The sequence below is a fragment of the Eschrichtius robustus genome, chromosome 1 (assembly GCF_028021215.1).
Source record: "Eschrichtius robustus isolate mEscRob2 chromosome 1, mEscRob2.pri, whole genome shotgun sequence".
Classification (NCBI taxonomy): Eukaryota; Metazoa; Chordata; class Mammalia; order Artiodactyla; family Eschrichtiidae; genus Eschrichtius; species Eschrichtius robustus.
Window position 1 is genome coordinate 189468460 of NC_090824.1, and position 20194 is coordinate 189488653.

At 42.3% G+C, this 20194-nt stretch overlaps 1 protein-coding gene across 15 annotated transcripts in view; it reads left to right on the forward strand.

Moving 5' to 3' along the window:
* The window catches only part of KIAA1217 (KIAA1217 ortholog), a 500420-nt gene extending 481629 nt beyond the window's left edge, over window positions 1–18791 (forward strand). For 8 of the 15 annotated variants that reach the window (XM_068561341.1, XM_068561412.1, XM_068561299.1 and 5 more), the window contains 5 exons: window positions 9745–9864; window positions 13965–14042; window positions 14156–15751; window positions 16273–16395; window positions 17108–18791. In XM_068561341.1, coding sequence (XP_068417442.1) covers window positions 9745–9864; window positions 13965–14042; window positions 14156–15751; window positions 16273–16395; window positions 17108–17602 — 2412 coding nt within the window. In that variant the 3' untranslated portion in view covers window positions 17603–18791. Of the gene's footprint in view, window positions 1–9744; window positions 9865–13964; window positions 14043–14155; window positions 15752–16272; window positions 16396–17107 lie in introns of those variants that run through there. The other 7 variants (XM_068561375.1, XM_068561384.1, XM_068561391.1 and 4 more) reach the window with 5 other exon arrangements.
* The last annotated feature ends 1403 nt before the right edge of the window (window positions 18792–20194 follow it).

A 20194-nucleotide genomic window follows, 5' to 3' on the forward strand; every position in this document is an offset into this window, starting at 1 on the left:
AAGCTGCATATTGCTGGGCATTGGTGCTTCTCCTAAGATGTGTAGGCAGATGCTGGGGCCATTCATTGTAGCATTTGCCCCCAAATTATGGTATAAATAACAAATATGGAGGGAGAAAGAACAAGATAGATAGTGGAGTAGGACGTCAGCTCACCTCCTCTCACAAAAACACCAAAATCACAACTGACTGCTGAACAACCATCAACAAAAAAGACTGGAACCTACCAAAAAAAGATATACTACATCCAAAGATAAAGAAGAAGCCACAACGCGACGGTAGGAGGGGCGCAATCGCGACAAAGTCAAATCCCATACCCACTGGGTGGGTGACACACAAACTGGAAAATAATTATAGTGCAGAGGGTCTCCCACAAAAGTGAGAGTTCTGAGCCCCACATCAGGCTCCCCAGCCTGGGGGTCTAGAATTGGGAGGAGGAGACCCCAGAGTATTTGGCTTTGAAGGCCAGCGGGGCTTGGTCGCAGGAACTCCACATGACTGGGGGGAATGGAAACTTCATTCTTGGAGGGCACACACAAGGTCTCGTGCACTCCGGAACCCAGGGAGAAAGCAGTGACTTCATAGGAGCCTGGGCCAGACCTACCTGCTAGTCTTGGAGGGTCTCCTGGAGAGGTTGGGGGGCAGCTGTGGCTCACTGTGGGGTCACAGACACTGGTGGGGGCGTACTGGGAAGTACTTGTTGGTGTGAGCTCCCCGGGAGGCTTCCATTTTGACCTGCCCCACCTGACAGCCTGTAGGCTCCAGTGCTGGGACGCCTCAGGCCAAACAACCAACAGGATGGGAACACAGCCCTAGCCCAAAGCCACCTCTAAACACACCCCTTGACACGGCCCTGCCCACCAGAGAGACAAGATCCAGCTCCACCTACCAGTGGGCAGGAACCAGCCCCTCCCACCAGGAAGCCTGCACAAGCCTCTTAGGCCTCATCCACCAGGGGGCAGAGACCAGAAGCAATGGAAAGTACAGCCCTGCAGCCTGTGGAACGGAAACCACAATCACAGAAAGTTAGACAAAATGAGACAGCAGAGGAATATGTCCCAGGCGAAGGAACAAGATAAAACCCCAGAAAAACAACTAAGTGAGGTGGAGATAGATAGATAGGCAATCTACCCGAAAAAGAATTTGGAGTATTGATAGTAAAGATGATCCAAGATCTTGGAAAAAGAAAGAATGGAGGCGCAGACTGAGAAGATGCAAGAAATGTTTAACAAAGAGCTAGAAGATACAAAGAACAATCAGAGATGAACAATACAATAACTGAAATGAAAAATACACTAGAAAGAATAGCAGAATAATGAGACAGAACGGATAAGTGAGCTGGAAGACAGAATGGTGGAAATCAGTGCTGCAGAATAGAATAAAGAATGAAAAGAAAGAAATGAATACAGTTTCAGAGACCTCTGGGACAACATTAGGTGCACCAACATTTGCATTATAGGGGTCCCCAAAGGAGAAGAGAGAGAGGGCCTGAGAAAATGTCTGAAGAGATAGTAGCTAAAAACCTCCCTAACATGGGAAAGGAAACAGTCACCCAAGTCCATGAAGCACAGAGTCCCAGGCAGGATAAACCCAAGGAGGAGCACACCAAGACGCATATTAATCAAACTGACAAAAAGACAAAGAGAAAATATTAAAAGCAACAAGGGAAAAAGCAACAAGTAACATACAATGGAATCCCCATAAGGTTATAAACCTGATTTTTCAGCAGAAACTCTGCAGGCTATAAAGAAGTGGCATGATATATCAATATTTAAAGTGATGAAAGGGAAAAACCTACAACCAAGATTACTCTACCCATTTGACAGTGAAATCAAAAACTTTACAGACAAGCAAAAGCTAAGAGAATTCAGCACCACCAGACCAGCTTTGTAACAAATGCTAAATGAACTTCTCTAGGTGAAAAAGAAAAGGCCACAACTAGAAACAAGAAAATTACGAATGGGAAAGCTCACCAGTAAAGGCAGGAAATCATTCACACACAGATGTGATATCAAAACCAGCAGTCGTGAGAAGAGGAGAGTACAAGTGCAGGATACTAGAAATACATTTGAAATTAAAAGACCAGCAACTTAAAAACACTTATATATATTATACAGACTGCTATATCAAAACCTCATAGTAACTGCAAATTGAAAATCTACAATACACACAAAAAAGAAAAAGGAATCTAAACACAACACTAAAGTTAGTCATCAAATCACAAGAGAACAAAAGGAAGGGAAGAAAAAAGACCTACAAAAACAAATCCAAAACAATTAACAAAATGACAATAAGAATATACATATCTATAATTACCTTAAATGTAAGCAAATTAAATGCTCCAAATGAAAGATATAGACTGGCTGAATGGATACAAAAACAAGACCCTTATATATGTTGTCTACAAGAGACCCACTTCAGATCTAGGGACACATACAGACTGAGAGTGAGGGGATGGAAAAAGGTATTCCATGGAAATGGAAATCAAAAGAAAGCTGGAGGAGCGATACTCATATCAGACAAAATAGACTGTTAGACAAAGAAGGACACTACATAATGATCAAGGGATCAATCCAAGAAGAAAATATAACAATTGTAAATATATATGCACCCAACATAGGAGCATCTCAAGATATAAGGCAAATGCTAACAGCCATAAAAGGAGAATTCAGCAGTAACACAATAATAGTGGGGGACTTTAACACCCTACTTACAGCAATGGACAGATCATCCAGACAGAAAATCAATAAGGACACACAAGCCTTAAATGACACATTAGAGCAGATGAACTTAATTGGTATTTATAGAGCATTCCATTCAAAAGCAGCAGAATACACATTCTTTTCAAGTGCACGCAGAACATTTTCCAGGATTGATCACACATGGACCACAAAGCGAGCCTCGGTAAATTTAAGAAAATTGAAATCGTATCAAGCATCTTTTCTGACCACAGTGCTATGAGATTAGAAATCAACTACAAGGAAAAGAAAAAAAAACACATGCGGAGGCCAAACCATATGCTACTAAACAACCAATGGATCACTGAAGAAATCAGAGGAAATCAAAAAATACCTAGAAAAAACAACCCAATCCAAAAATGGGCAGAAGACCTAAATAGACATTTCTCCAAAGAAGATATACAGATTGCCAACAGACACAGGAAAGAATGCTCAACATCATTAATGATTAGAGAAATGCAAATCAAAACTACAATGAGATATCATCTCACACCAGTCAGAATGGCCATCATCAAAAAATCTACAAACAGGGCTTCCCTGGTGGCACAGTGGTTGAGAATCTGCCTGCCAGTGCAGGGGACACGGGTTCGAGCCCTGATCTGGGAAGATCCCACATGCCGTGGAGCAACTAGGCCCATGAGCCACAACTACTGAGCCTGCGCGTCTGGAGCCTGTGCTCCAAAACGAGAGGCCGCGATAGGGAGAGGCCCACGCACCGCGATGAAGAGTGACCCCCCCACTTGCCACAACTAGAGAAAGCCCTCACACAGAAACGAAGACCCAGCACAGCCATAAATAAATAAATAAATAAATAAATAGTGTCTCTTAAAAAAAAAAAAATCTACGAACAGTAAATGCTGGAGAGGGTGTGGAGAAAACGGAACCCTCTTGCACTGTTGGTGGGAATGTAAATTGATACAGCCACTATGGAGAACAGTATGGAGGTTCCTTAAAAAGCTAAAAATAGCACTACCATACAACCCAGCAATCCCACTACTGGGCATATACCCTGAGAAAACCATAATTCAGAAAGAGTCACGTACCACAGTGTTCATTGCACCTCTATTTACAGTAGCCAGGACATGGAAGCAACCTAAGTGTCCATCGACACATGAATGGATAAAGATGTGGCACATATATACAATGGAATATTACTCAGCCATAAAAAAATGAAATTGAGTTATTTGTAGTGAGGTGGATGGACCTAGAGTCTGTCATACAGAGTGAAGTAAGTCAGAAAGAGAAAAACAAATACTGTATGCTAACACATATATATGGAATCTAAAAAAAAAAAAAAAAAGTCATGAAGAACCTAGGGGCAGGATGGGAATAAAGATGCAGACCTATTAGAGAATGGACTTGAGGATGGGGGGCGGGGAAGGATAAGCTGGGACAAAGTGAGAGAGTGGCATGGACATATATACACTACCAAATGTAAAACCGATAGCTAGTGGGAAGCAGCCGCATAGCACAGGGAGATCAGCTAGGTGCTTTGTGACCATCTAGAGGGGTGGGATAGGGAGGGTGGGAGGGAGGGAGATGCAAGAGGGAAGAGATAAGGGGATATATGTATGTGTATAGCTGATTCACTTTGTTATAAAGCAGAAACTAACACACTATTGTAAAGCAATTACACTCCAATAAAGATGTTAAAAAAAAATGCCTAGAGACATGAAAATGAAAACAGGACAATGCAAAACCAGTTCAAAGGGGAAGTATATAGCAATATAATCTTACCTCAGGAAACAAAACTCTCAAACAACATAACCTTACACCTAAAACAACCAGAGAAAGAACAGACAAAACCCAAAGTTAGTAGAAGGAAAAACGTCATAAAGATCAGAGCAGAAATAAATGAAATAGACACGAAGAAAGCAATAGAAAAGATCAGTGAAACTAAAAGCTGGTTCTCTGAAAAGATAAAATTGATCAACCTTTAGCCAGACTCATCAAGAAAAAAAGGGAGAGGGCTCAAACCAACAAAATTAGAAGTGAAAAAGGAGAAGTTACAGTGGACACCACAGAAATACAAAGGATCATAAGAGATTACTACAAGCAACTCTATGCCAATAAAATGGACAACCTAGAAGAAATGGACAAATTCTTAGAAAGGTACAGTCTCCCAAGACTGAACCAGGAAGAAATAGAAAATATGAACAGACCAATCACAAGTACTGAAATTGAAACTATGATTTAAAAACTCCCAACACACAAAAATCCAGGACCAGATGGCTTCACAGGCAAATTCTATCAATCATTTAGCAAAGAGTTAACCCCTGTCCTTCTCAAACTATTCCAAAAGATTGCAGAGGAAGGAACACTCCCAAACTCATTCTATGTGGCCACCATCACCCTGATATGGAAACCAGACAAAGATATCACAAACAAAGAAAATTACAGGCCAATATCACTGATGAACATAGATACAAAAATCCTCAACAGAATACTAGCAAACCAAATACGACAGTGCATTAAAAGGATCATACACCATGATCAAGTGGAATTTATCCCAGGGATGCAAGAATTTTTCAATATCTGCAAATCAATCAGTGTGATATACCACATTAACAAATTGAAGAATAAAAACCATGTGATCATCTCAATAGATGCAGAAAAAGCTTTCAACAAAATTCAACACCCATTTATGATAAAAACTCTCCAGAAAGTGGGCATAGAGTGAACCTTCCTCAGCATGATAAAGGCCATATATGACAAACCCCCAGCTAACATTATACTCAACAGTGAAAAGCTGAAAGCATTTCCTCTAAGATCAGGAACAAGACAAGGATGTTCACTCTCATCACTTTTATTCAACGTAGTCTTAGAAGTCCTAGCCATGGCAATCAGGGAAGAAAAAGAAATGAAAGGAATCCAAATTGGAAAAGAAGAAGTAATACTGTCACTGTCTGTAGATGACATGACACTATACATTGAAAATCCTAAAGATGCTGCCCGAAAACTATCAGAGCTCGTCGATGAATTCAGTAAAGTTGCAGGACATAAAATTAATACACAGAAATCTGTTGCGTTCCTATACACTAACAATGAAAGATCAGAAAAAGAAATGAAGGAAACAATCCCATTTACCATCACATCAAAAAGAATTAAGTACCTAGAAATAAACCTACCCAAGGCGGCAAAAGACCTGTACTCTGAAAACTATAAGACGCTGATGAAGGAAATCGAAGATGACACAAACAGATGGAAGGATATACCATGTTCTTGGATTGGACGAATCAATATTCTCAAAATGACTACACTACCCAAGCCAATCTACAGATTCAATGCAATCCCTATCAAACTACCAATGGCATTTTTCACAGAACAAAAAAAAAAATTTTAATTTATATGGAAACACAAAAGACCCTGAATAGTCAATGCAATCTTGAGAAAGAAAAATGGAGCTGGAGGAATCAGGCTCCCTGACTTCAGACAGTACTACAAAGCTACAGTAATCAAAACAGTTTGGTACTGGCACAAAACGAGAAATATATTCAATAGATCAATGGAACAGGATAGAAAGCCCAGAAATAAACCCATGCACCTATGGTCAGTTAATCTTCGACAAAGGAGGCAAGAATATACAATGGAGAAAAGACAGCTTCTTCAATAAGTGGTACTGGGAAAACTGGACAGCTACATGTAAGAAAATGAAATTAGAACATTCTCTTACACCACACACAAAAATAAATTTAAAATGGATTAAAGACCTAAATGTAACACTGGATACTATAAAACCCTTAGAGGAAAACATAGGCAGAACACTCTGACACAAATTGTAGCAATATCTTTTTGGATTCACCTCCAAGAATAATGAAAATAAAAATAAGAATAAACAAATGGGACCTAATTAAACTTAAAAGCTTTTGCACAGCAAAGGAAACCATAAACAAAATGAAAAGACAACCTACAGAATGGGAGAAAATATTTGCAAACGAAGCAAGCAACAAGGGATTAACCTCCAAAATATACAAACAGCTCATGCAGCTCAATATAAAAAAAAAAAAAAAAACCCAGCTCAATCAAAAAATGGGCAGAAACATTAAAAAGAATGAAATAATGCCTTTTGCAGCAACATGGATGGACATAGAGATTATCATATTAAGTGAAGTAAGTCAGACAGAGAAAGACAAATATCATGATATCACACACACAAAATAAAATTCCAAAATCCCACCAGGGTATTTACTGTTGCTTTCTTTCTCCAACAAGGAGTTATTTTCTTTAATTGATTAATTATTAGTGATGTCTTAATAAAGATTAATCAACACATGATAGTATTTATTGTAAACTCTACATTTATTAAAAAAAAAAACAACGGGCAGAAGATCTAAATAGACATTTCTCCAAAGAAGACATATAGATGGCCAAAAGCACATGAAAAGATGCTCAACATTCCTAATTATTAGAGAAATGCAAATCAGAATTCCAATAAGGTATCACCTCACACCAGTCAGAATGGCCATCATCAAAAAGTCTACAAAACAATAAGTGCTGGAGATGGTGTGGAGAAAAGGGAACCCTCCTACACTGTTGGTGGGAATGTAAATTAGTACAGCCACTATGGAGAACAGTATGGAGGTCCTTACAAAACTAAAAATAGAACTACCATACTACCCAGCAGTCCCACTACTGGGCATATATCTCAATTCAAAAAGATACATGCACCCCAACGTTCATAGCAACACTATTTACAATAGCCAAGTCATGGAAGCAACCTAATGCCCATGGACATATGAATGGATAAAGAAGAGGTGGTACATATATACAATGGAATATTACTCAGCCATAAAAAAGGAATGAAATAATGCCACTTGCAGCAACATGAATGGACCTAGAGATGATCATACTAAGTGAAGTAACTCAGACAGAGAAAGACAAATACCATATGATACCACATATACGTGGAATCAAAAAAAAAAAAAAGTGATACAAATGAACTTACTTACAAAACAGCAACAGACTCACAGACTAAGGAAACAAACTTACGGCTGCCAAAGGGAAAAGGTGGCGGCAGGGGAGGGATTAATTAGGAGTTTGGGATTAACATATACACACTACTATATATAAAATAATCAACAAGGACCTACTGTATAGCATAGGGAACTCTACTCAATATTCTGTAATAACTTAAATGGGAAAAGAATTTGAAAAATAGGTATACGTGTAACTGAGTCGCTTTGCTGTACACCTGAAACTAACACAACATTGTAAATCAATTATACTCCAATATTAAATAAAGTATGGTATAAATAATAAATCATGGTATAAATAAATCATGACCTGGTTTGTTTCAAATGGATGACTAAGCACTAGATAACCTCTAATTTGTGAAAGGTGAACAAGCACTAATAAAGAAGTGAGGCTTTTAAGCTTGTGAATAATCCTGCACTAGCCCCCGAGAGAAGTAATTTTTGTTCTAGCCACTCAGAGCCCATCACTTGAGGATATTTCCCTCCACTGAAATATAAATATCTTTGATGCTTTCTTTGACTTGAAAGCTTTACAAAGGCAGAGTATCTGGCTTCTTGTTATATTATTGGTGGTCAGGTAACAGTGGTGAGTGAAGTACTCTAACCCTAAGGTAACCAAACCTCATTAGCCAGCCTGCTGCATCAGGGAGTCGGCCAGCGGCCATGCTGGAGCCTTTGCAGGCTCTAGAGTTAGACACACCCCCCCCCCCGCCCCCCAGCCCCTCTGAGGCAGGACAAGGAGCAGCTGCAGCCCCCTGAGTGTGATCGTGGAACAGCTTTCCTGCTGTGCATCTCCAGGCATCAGAAGAAACCACAGGCTCCCAAGTCCAGGGTCTAACAGCCCAATGGAAATGCCGAGTGGCCTTAGCAAGCGGAGCCCCAGGCACCTCCAGGGGCCGCGAGGACGGGGTGGATGTCTAAGGGGGGGAACCGGGAGCCAGCAGAGTGAGGGAAGAGCAGGCCGGGGAAGGTCCCAGGCATCCGCTCCGCTAGTATTTTAAAACCTGTGCTGGAATGTTCACCTGGGGAAGGCGTGGGGTATTCTTTGTGCCTGCAGTTATTTCCAAATGACAGTATTTGACATGAAGGAAACATGAGGCAATCAGTTGAAATTATTCACTTCAATAACTGCTCTTTAATCCTGCCTGCACATTAGAATAATCTGAGGAGTTAAAAAAAAAATCCTACAGCCCAGAGAGTCTGATTTAATTATGCTCTGGGTGAGGCCTGGGTAACAGTATTTTTTTTCAACTGGATGTCATGTAGCCTGATTGAGAACCACCGATTTCAGGACATTTCGCTGCTTGGGTCACCGTCTCTCCTGCTCTCGCGATCATATATATTGTCACTTCTTTTCTGCCCTATAGACGCAGCAGATGCTTTCTCTCTGAGAACCGACCTCCCTCACTCAGTGTTCACAGGAGTGGCCCTGGGCTCCTATAACTACGATTCATCATTAGTTTTCAGAGACAAGTCTTTGGGGGCCAGGCAGCTCCCAGGCCGCTCAGAATCCCTTGCGTGCTAAAGAGCTTGCTTCGTTCTCCGTGAGAGTCAGAGCCACCCAGAGCACAGGAGCTTGTTGCTACTGCAGACAACGAATTGTTAAGGATTACTTTCCTTTTAAGGTTTAATGGTTTGCAATATCTTGTGCCCTTTTAAAATGAAGAGGAAAAAAAGATAGCTTCTTCTTAATTCATTTACATATTCAGCATTTTTTAAAGGTCAAAGCCCTTTAAAAGAAGCCCTACTAAATGCAAATCAGGTTCACCCAGACAGAAAGAAGGGGCATTCTTTTCAAAGGCTCTATCCATTTAATCTCAGTCTGGACCAGAAAATAAGGAAGCCTTTGCCCCGGGCTTTGCTGACCTGAGGTCAGATGGGGAGCCGGTTTTCAGGGCGCTGACGCCCTGGCGTGACCCTCATGTAGGACCCGGCCGGGGTCTCAACCGGGAGATCCTCTGGATTCCCTGCCTGTTCCCTCTGACCTCCTCGCTGCACTCGGATCCCTGTTAACCTCAGTGTTTTAATTCCTTAGGCATTCCAGAAGTGTTCCTTTATGGATGTAAATTCAAACAGTCACGCTGAGCAGTCCTGGGCTGACAGTCACGTTAAAGACACTAGGCCGGGGGCCACAGCCCTACCCAAGGAGAAGAAGGTAACGTGGCAATTACACGTTGGCCGCCCGGTGGGCCGTCCTTCTTTCCTTGCTCTGACACTAATACCGCTCTGTGCTTGAGCTTCTGTACCTTCTCTTTTTCCCTCACCCTTCTTTTTTTTTTTTCTTTTTTTTTTTAAACTAATGGAGACACAGCTTGGGGCTTCACCAAAGATCTCTGGCTCAGGTTTCCTGAGCGGACGCTGTGTTCCTGCGCACAGTACACAACAGTGTATGCAGAATTCAGGCATTATCTTCCCAAACCAAAGATATACATACACCTTTCAAGATTTTCTAGAACAATGCTGGTGGAACAAATGGAAACATCAACCAAGTAGGTAGCACTTTTTCTAATTTGTAACATGTCTTCTGGACCAAAGACATCTACATTAACAGTAGGTGAAAGCTTTAGATTCCAGGAAGAGAATGCACAGCAGAGCTGTCTACCTGCCATCCACAGGTGTATCCATGGAAACAAACACACATGTATTTGCACACATGTTCGAGGAGGCCAAAAGAGTTTTTGTTATTACTCTTAGAAATTCTCAAAGTGTACCTTCCAAGATAGTAAGTTCAGTATCGTTTTAGTGCTACTATACTTTGTGGCATTCTCATGGCTTCCAAACAGACGTCCAGGCTCTGAAACAAAGGTCACTATCATGACATAGAACTTTAAGGAGCGGAGATTAACCTGCATATTTGAACCTCAACTTTGTAAGTTGAATCTAGAGCTTTTGTGATTTTTGGAAATAGAGCCATCTTATTTAAATGAAGCCTCTGTCTAAATTTCAGGGTAAAAAGCTTATCATGACCAACTCAAGTCTTAACATTTTTTGCCAGGAACTTGTATCTTAGAATTCAAAGGTTCTAGCGTCCTTTAAATAAAGTCAAACGAATCAGCCATAATATATAGCCCAGTAGTCACCCCATGTAGGTACCTCAGTCCAGATGTAAGTCAGCTCAGTGAAAGAGATACAGGATCACACAGTCGGAGGGCTATTCTAGCACAGTCCTTCAGGGGATGCAGTCCTGGGGCTTACAGCTCTCAGCCGTGCAGCCCTGCCGCAGAGGCTGACCTGCTCCTCCCTGGCTCCCGGCCATCCCAGAGCCCTCGTGTAAACTCCGCCTGCCACGGATCTGGCAGGTGAAGCTGTTAACCAGGTGATGGGGATGGGGGCTCTCTAGGCACGGGGGAGATTAGGAGATTGTCTTGATAAATCCTTCTTGTGAGGGAAACTTCCTATTAATGGGAATTGAACCCATGATCATCACACTGGAAATACGTTGCTTCTTCAGTCTGTGGACTTTCCTTCTGTGGCCTTATTAAAGCCAACTCACAGAAGGTCCTGGTGGGTCCTGAGTTATGTGCTGTACTTGGGCCAGTGTGACCGTTTCTTTTGAACACTGACCCGGAGCTTCTCGAAGATCCCTCTGGAGACAATCATCATCTCATTGTAGAATTTTGCTAATTTGCTAAAAAGCTGCATGGGATTTCTTGCCCTGCAATTAGAAATCCATATTCCATCGATCACACTGATCTCAATCAAGGGTCCATCAGATACTAAGCAGGTCTGTACTGAATGCCCAACACCAGGGCATTAAACACTAGGTTTAATTACAGATGCTTTTTCTGGATAATTATACTCAGTAGACTGATCTACTTCATAATAACCGTGACTATAAGACCCGTCCCCAAATTATTGTCATTATTAACCTCTTCCTGGGCTGTTCATCTACCCTTCTATAACTCAAATGTTTCTTAAAGTTTCTTTCCTCTTATTATGAAGTGCTAGCCTAGTACTTACTTTTATGCAATTTTTCTATAACTTATGTTTCTAATTTTCGTTTCTTGCCCAAATGCATGTGGTCCCTGCTTCACCAGTTGTCTGAACAACCCAAATCTCGGGGCTCCAAAACAGATATTAATGAGGCTTAATTACTTTTCCTGCAGAGTCTTGACTATCTAAGACTACCTAAGGTATCGTTGTGAGATTACATGACGACCGTGGACAAGTTACCCTGGACAAAGTTGATGCACTTACTTTGATCCATGCCTTCATTTTTCTAGCCCAGTGCCAAAAATGCTAGGTCATGTGAAACGTACACTTGACATCTTTATCTTAGTGACTTTCCATTGGAGGATTCCTGCTACTAGATCTGTTTTAAAATAACATATATTGCTGGGTGGCATTTGAAATATTTAACAATGGGTATGACACGGGCCCTGGCCAATCAGAACAGATGTCAGCCCCAACCCCCCAATAAATGAGACCAGCAGAAGAGCAGCCCCACAGATGCCAAGTCCTCCTTTGACTCAAGGGTAAAGTCGCACTCAGGTCCTAGCATGATATGCTGACTCCCTGTTTGGAGCTGAAACCTTAACCTGAAACCTCATTTATTTTTCTTCTTGCAACTTTTACTTGATGCATTAGTTGTTGATTCCAAATTTAAAATCCCACCAAAGAGATTATATTGTTCCACTGTAGCAGCTGAATCTCGTTGCTCGTGTTTGGGGCCTGATGCGGCTGAGGGGAAGTTAAACAGGAGGTGTTTGGTGGCTATGCACCTTGGATCCTGTGCCATATTTCCATGTGATTAATACTGACTTTGTTGTCTCTGTGCGTTATTGCTTGAATGTGTACAGACATTCTTCCTGGTTTTAAGCAGGCAGTAGGATTGGTCTAGGCTGTCTTTGGTGGGGCCTGGGTTCTTGCGCTTCGTTATGTTGTCACTGCTTTAACCCAACAGCCTTCTTGGGATCGTGTCCCATCCTGTTCTAATCACCTCTTCCTCTTGGGCTTCTACAGCAAGAAGAAAGGGCAGCAGTGCCTTGGAAGTGACAAGGCATGGCTAGCGGTAGCATGGTGGCAGGCAGGGCCCGAGGCTACCGATACACCCATGCCTGGTGGAGCATTCTCCATACCCGGTTCTCACTGCTGGGTTCTTACCTTCTGAATCTTGGTGAGAACCTCAGAAGTGCATCTTTCCTCTGCATCAGAGCACACAGGGAATCAAAGCTGAATCACGTAGTTAAAATATTGTACCTAATTACCTATTTGGTATAAATACCCAGAAATGAGAATTGAAATTTCTAGGTCAAACAGAAACCATTTTAAAGGGTTTTGATTTGTTTGTACCACCAAAGGGCCAAGCAGAAAAACTGTAGAGTACCCAGATCTTCACGGATGAAAGCTAGAGTCTTTGTTAATGGGTATTATATTTAAAATTCTTGTCTCTTCAAAAAAAAAAAAAAGCTGAATCATGACGTCACAGTCGCCACTGGAGCCTCAAATGTCTGCTTTGTAAATGTTTAGATGACATCTTGGCGGCAAGGGCAGCGCTGTCACTCTGAATTGGGATTTGATCATCTTGGCTACGATGAGTTTCAAGGTTATTTTGACACTTTACTTGGCAAGTTTAAGTACAAACTGCAAGTATGTTTTCAAATCTGTGATTTGACCAGGGAAAAATGGTTTTGTTTTTTTTTTTCATCTCAGAGTACCATACCCAAGCAATGCAGAGTCGTTATAGGACAATCCCCAAACAAGAAGCAGAGATGAGACTGAAATATGAAATAACTAGTTGGCAGAGACGTGAAAACTTTCCTGGTCTAGTTCCTTGGTTTATAAGCAAGAAAACTGAGGCCCAAGGAAGTGAAATGACTTGCCTAAAATAACACAGTTAAGTGGCAGATCTGGGTTAGAATCAGAATCTGCCTGCTCATGTATTGTGCTTTCTACGATGCCATGCCACTCTTCTGGTTTTAGAGTCGGCTAAGCTCACAATCAGATGTTGGAAAGAGGAGGCGTTGGTCCAGAACTGGTCCCTTTATTCTCTTAACTGCTCCTCCCACCAAAATTTGAAATCCTTGAAATATTTTGCTAATTGAGATTTTCATCTTGTGCAAACACAGGGCATTTTTGGAAGTTGGAGAACCAAGCCACCCAAGGTAAACAGAGCTGTAGGCTTTGGACTGGTGTGTAACGAATGTGCTTGGCCCGCGTGTTTTGGGCGTGTAATTAAAGAAACAGTCTAGCTGTAGTCCACTTTGGGGGGGGGTGTGGTTTTGTGGAGTAACATGTCCTACACTGTTCTACCAGAATTTGGAATTTTTCCACGAAGACGTACGGAAATCTGATGTTGAATATGAAAATGGCCCCCAAATGGAATCCTGGAAGGTGAGTTCACCAGATCTGTGTTCCAACTGATACCATTGCAGATTAATTCCCTTCCTTTGCAGATCCATTTCTGATCACTATGTGTGGTTTCCCTCCTCCACTCTCCCTCCCAGGTTACCGCAGGGGCTCCCATACCTAGTGACCATCCTAAGTGGGAAAGAGGAATGGAGAATAGTATTTCTGATGCAGCAAGAACATCAGAATACAAAACTGACATCTTAATGAAGGAAAGTTCCATATCCACTAAGAGTTTACTTAGAGACGGTAGAAACTATTCCCAGAAAAATGTGTCTAGGGTCAATTCTAGTTTCTCTGGCGTTAGTTCATTAGAAGATGAAATCAACAAAGGACCTAAAATCTCAGGGCTGCCGTACCCTGTATCTGACACTGAGAATCAGAAGATGAATTATGGGACGACAAAGGGGGTGAGTCAGCAAGGACAAGAAAATACAGATAAGTGTCACCTTCCCTCTCCCACTAGATCAACCGAATTGACTATTCGTGATGTCAAAACTCAAGACCGAGAGGTTCCCATGACAGAGTTTGGCCAAGTTGTCCTAAGACCGAAGGGAGCGAGGCATGCTAACGTGACACCTGATGAGGATGGGGAGTCAACACCAGGTTCTCCCACTGAGGAGAATGCAGCCACCGACAACATTGCCTTCATGATCACCAAAACCGCAGTCCAAGTTCTCTCCAGCGGAGAGGTCCGCGATATAGTGAGCAAACAGGGGGAAGATGTACAGACAGTCAACGTTGACGCCAAAAAAGAGACAACTTCCCAGCAAGAAGGCACAGACAATGAAGAGCCGGTCGTGTGCCTGGACAAGAAACCCGTGATCATCATCTTTGATGAACCCATGGACATCCGGTCCGCATACAAGAGACTTTCAACTATATTTGAGGAATGCGACGAGGAACTGGAGAGAATGATGACAGAGGAAAAGATAGAGGAAGAGGAGGAGAATGGAGATACTGTGGTCCAGAATAACACTTCCCAAAAGCTTCCTAAGGAGGGGGCCTCGGGCAACCTCGGAGCAGGGCGGGAGGCTGAGAGTAAATTCCAGCCACACTTCCTTTCAGCGGAGACCGGAATGTCAGGAGGACAGGAAGTGAATAAAACCGAGCAGAGCAAGTTCAACCAAGCCGATTCTCCAAGTTCAGAAAGCCAGGGTGACACGACCGGTGACCAGTTTGAAAACCCCAAGAAAAAGTTCAAATTCAAATTCCCGAAAAAGCAGCTCGCCGCTCTCACGCAAGCCATTCGCACGGGAACCAAGACGGGGAAGAAGACGTTGCAGGTGGTGGTCTACGAAGAGGAGGAAGAGGACGGCACTTTGAAGCAGCACAGAGAAGCCAAGCGATTCGAGATCAGTGGGTCTCAATCCGAAGGCGCCCCTAAAAGTATGCTCAGGAGACTAGGGCAGCCCAGTCTGGAGAGCACAGCTCCGATTTCGAGAACTGATGAAATCAGAAAAAATACCTACAGAACGTTGGACAGCCTGGAGCAGACCATCAAACAGCTGGAAAATACGATCAGTGAGATGAGTCCCAAAGCCCTAGTTGATACCTCGTGTTCCTCCAACAGAGAGTCTGTTGCAAGCTCGTCCCACATGGCCCAGGAGGCCTGTCCCCAGTCCTTGGTAGTCCTGGATGAAGCTCCCACTGCCCTAGAGCCCCCCTCGTCTGTACCGTCAGCTTCACGTAAGGTATCTTGGTCTGATGGAAAATGAAAAGAGCCAGCTGCTTTCCTAAATCTGCCATAATCACCATTAGCGAAAGGTGTCTTGTGATTTACTTGCTTCCTTTCAGGTGGCTCGTTTTGTTTTGTTTCGTTGTCTGTTCGCAATGATCCTTTCTCTCACACTTTCTCCCTCGCCTTCAGAACAACAACAACTAGGTGTCTAACAGCTAATTGATTCTGTTTTTACCTCTGTTGCTGACTGGTGTTGGGAAAACCGCAAGGATGCTGGGTCAGCCATTTGCCGTTGAAGTGATCGCTCTGATACTCACATTAAAATCCGTTTGATCAGTAGTGGAGCAGTGTTATTCTGTTTGGTTCTTCGAATTAACCCCAGTGGTGTCTCCTGATGTCCGTCTCCTAGATCTGTCCTGCATGTAGGGCTGTGGCTTCTCGCGTTGAGCTTCTCTGCGCACAGTGGGGCGGCCTCGGGGATAAGCCACTCACACGCGTCCTTTCTCTCCCCCCTCTCGCTGCTCCTCCCCACAGGGCTCCACTGGAACCCCTCAGACGAGCAGGATGCCGATTCCCATGAGTTCCAAGAACAGACCCAGCAGCCTGGACAAACCTGGCAAGCAGTCCAAACTGCAGGATCCCCGCCAATATCGTCAGGTAGTTTTACCTTAAACCCAATATTGGATGGACACTCTTGCGCTTAAGAAGCAAGTCACTGACTTAGTTTATACCAAATATTGCATTTTTCTTTGTAAGATACGGTTTACGTAGACATCCTGGATCTGGGGGCATGAAGAGAGTCTAAAAGCCTCTGTTGAATTTCTCACCACTCTTTTGCATGCTCGCAATAAAACATCTTTTACTGTGTGACTCTCAAGTTGACCTGTTAACACAAGGTGGCAGGCCAGGTGGCTTTCCTTGGGGGAGTGTAGGGGTTCATCAGAACACCTTGGGAAACCGAGACAGACAAAGCTGCCCCGAAAGTCGCCAGCACTAACGTGTACGTGGACGGCATCGCACTAGAGGCGCGTTAACAGCCCGTCACGATGCCTCACCCCCGCCCCAATAACAGCCCTCACGCAACCCTCACGTCTCCACCCAGCACCCGGAGATGGTAGTAGAATGATGTGCCTGTTCTCACAAACGCCCTTCTTCCTTCTTCCCTGTTCTGTGCATCCTCTGCTCTGCACTTTGGGGGTTTCTCCCAGGTCCGGTACAGCACGACAAGACTTATTAGCTCAGGCCTTGAACTGGTTTGGTTTGGTGTCTTTGATTTAATGATTCTCAGAAGGGCTGTGTTGCCAGACCCTGTGGACTGATGGTGTTACCAGCTTTCTGACAGACTGTCTCCCGCCATCTTTATTTGCAGGCTAATGGAAGTGCTAAGAAAGCTGGTGGGGAATGTAAGCCTACTCTCCCCTCCTTGCCTGCTTCTAAGATTCCAGCCCTTTCTCCCAGCTCTGGGAAAAGCAGTTCCCTGCCTTCTTCTAGTGGTGACAGCTCTAACTTCCCTAATCCACCCACTACTAAACCATCGGTTCCTTCTAACCCTCTCAGCCCCCAAACAGGACGATCTGCTCCCTCTGCCTCCCTCATCCCCTCTGTCTCTAATGGCTCCTTAAAGTTTCAGAGCCCCGCTCATACAGGTAAAGGTCACCATCTCTCATTCTCACTGCAGACTCAGAATGGCCGAGCAGCCCCTCCTTCCTTCTCCTCCTCCCCGCCCTCCCCTGCCTCCCCAGCTTCACTGAATCAAGGTGCCAAGAGCATCAGGACCATCCACACTCCTAGCCTCACCAGCTACAAGGCACAGAACGGAAGTTCAAGCAAAGCCACCCCATCCACAGCAAAGGAAACCTCTTAAAGGCCAAATCCTATTAGGCACAAGTCGGAGTTACATTTAAGAAAAAAAAAAAAATTTTTTTAACAGTCTTCGACAAGTGTTTTCACAAGAGAATGTAACATATTGCTGTACTGTTTGAGGTTTAATGCTAAGTACGTACTAAATACTGGATTAATAGATTTCAGTAAAGCTTGTTTGTTCTTTTACTTTGTTGCTGTTATAATTACATAGTGTTTACTGTCTCTATTCAATACCTGTTAAATGAAGTAAGCATGTGTTACCAAAAGAGAGTATGGCAGGAGAGAAGGGTGTGGTGAGACAAGAAAAAAAAATGTATTAAGCATGTAAAACATGTATGATTCCAGAATTTTAGTATGTTTTGTATAAAAATATTTTTCATTACGGAGACTAGACGTGAACAGAGAAATACACAAGTGTGACTATACAAATTGTAAAACAGATACTATAATATTTCCTTTTATTTTAGTGTTATTTAGCTTTATTACAGATTTCTATTTTTGTCAAAACTTCATGGTTCCTTTCGAGATCTTTTTTGCCAAAACATTTTGATACTGTAGCATTGTACATTTGAAAGTAGTGTGCTAGACAATAAGCCAATGAACTTCTACACAAGCCAACACAGAGGCACATGTAGAAGGCAATTATCAACCCTACTGCACTGCCATGAAAATTATGTATAATAATTTGCCGGCCCAAGCAAGCTAGTTTTGTTCTGTTTCTTTCTTTTTTCTCTTTTCTAACATATTGGGATTCTCTAGTTGTTTTCTTTGCAGTATCTAAATCCTTCCTTTGTTTTCTGAGACCTGGTAACCCACACTATTGCATTGTGGATTCTAGAATGTACACTTCTGTACGGTTCTGTAAACTGATCAATTTTTGTAAATATGTAAATAGACACCAAAAATACTGTATGTGACAGCACATAGAGTAGTTTTCCCACACCAAAGTTAATTTTTATGCATGCTTTAAAAATATATCTTGGGATGGGCAGAAATGGAACTTCCTGGACATTTTTAAAAAGCAACAAGTTTGCACAGCTAGAGTGTTTTTGTAAATAAATGTATTTGTATAACACAGTTATGTAATATACAGAACTATAAGCAGAGACTTTGCAAAACTAAATAAAGGGCTGCATGCTTATTATTTTTTGTACCTTGTCCCTATAACTACTTCCTAGTCAAAGAACAAACGTAACCGTTACCAAGTTAAAAGGTTTTGGCTTTGTGGGCATGGTAAGTAAACATGTAACCAGATGCAAACTGCTTTTCTGAAAGTTCTGCTTTTCTTTTTTTCCTTTTTTTTTTTTTTTAACATCTTTATTGGAGTATAATTGCTTTACAACGGTGTGTTAGTTTCTGCTGTACAACAAAGTGAATCAGCTATATGTATACGTATCCCCTCCCTCTTGCGTCTCCCTCCCACCCTCCCTATCCCACCCCTCTAGTTGGTCACAAAGCACCGAGCTGATCTCCCTGTGCTATGCGGCTGCTTCCCACTAGCTATCTTTTTTACGTTTGGTAGTGTATATATGTCCATGCCACTCTCTCACTTTGTCCCAGCTTACCCTTCGCCCTCCCCGTATCCTCAAGTCCATTCTCTAGTAGGTCTGCATCTTTATTCCCGTCTTGCCCCTAGGTTCTTCATGACCATTTTTTTTGTTTTTTTTTAGATTCCATATATATGTGTTAGCATATGGTATTTGTTTTTCTCTTTCTGACTTACTTCACTCTGTATGACAGTCTCTAGGGCCATCCACCTCCCTACCAATAACTCAGTTTCGTTCCTTTTTATGGCTGAGTAATATTCCATTGTATACATGTGCCACATCTTCTTTATCCATTCATCTGTTGATGGAAACCCATGCACATATGGTCACCTTATCTTTGATAAAGGAGGCAAGAATATACAGTGGAGAAAAGACAGCCTCTTCAATAAGTGGTGCTGGGAAAACTGGACAGCTACATGTAAAAGAATGAAATTAGAACACTCCCTAACACCATACACAAAAATAAACTCAAAATGGATTAAAGACCTAAATGTAAGGCCAGACACCATCAAACTCTTAGAGGAAAACATAGGCAGAACACTCTATGACACAAATCACAGCAAGATCCTTTTTGACCCACCTCCTAGAGTAATGAAAATAAAAATAAACAAATGGGACCTAATGAAACTTATAAGCTTTTGCACAGCAAAGGAAACCATAAGACGAAAAGACAACCCTCAGAATGGGAGAAAATATTTGCAAATGAAGCAACTGACTAAGGATTAATCTCCAAAATTTACAAGCAGCTCATGCAGCTCAATATCAAAAAAAACAAACAACCCAATCCAAAAATGGGCAGAAGACCTAAATAGACATTTCTGCAAAGAAGATATACAGATTGCCAACAGACACATGAAAGAATGCTCAACATCATTAATCAATCATTAGAGAAATGCAAATCAAAACTACAATGAGATATCATCTCACACCGGTCAGAATGGCCATCATCAAAAAATCTAGAAACAATACATGCTGGAGAGGGTGTGGAGAAAAGGGAACCCTCTTGCACTGTTGGTGGGAATGTAAATTGATACAGCCACTCTGGA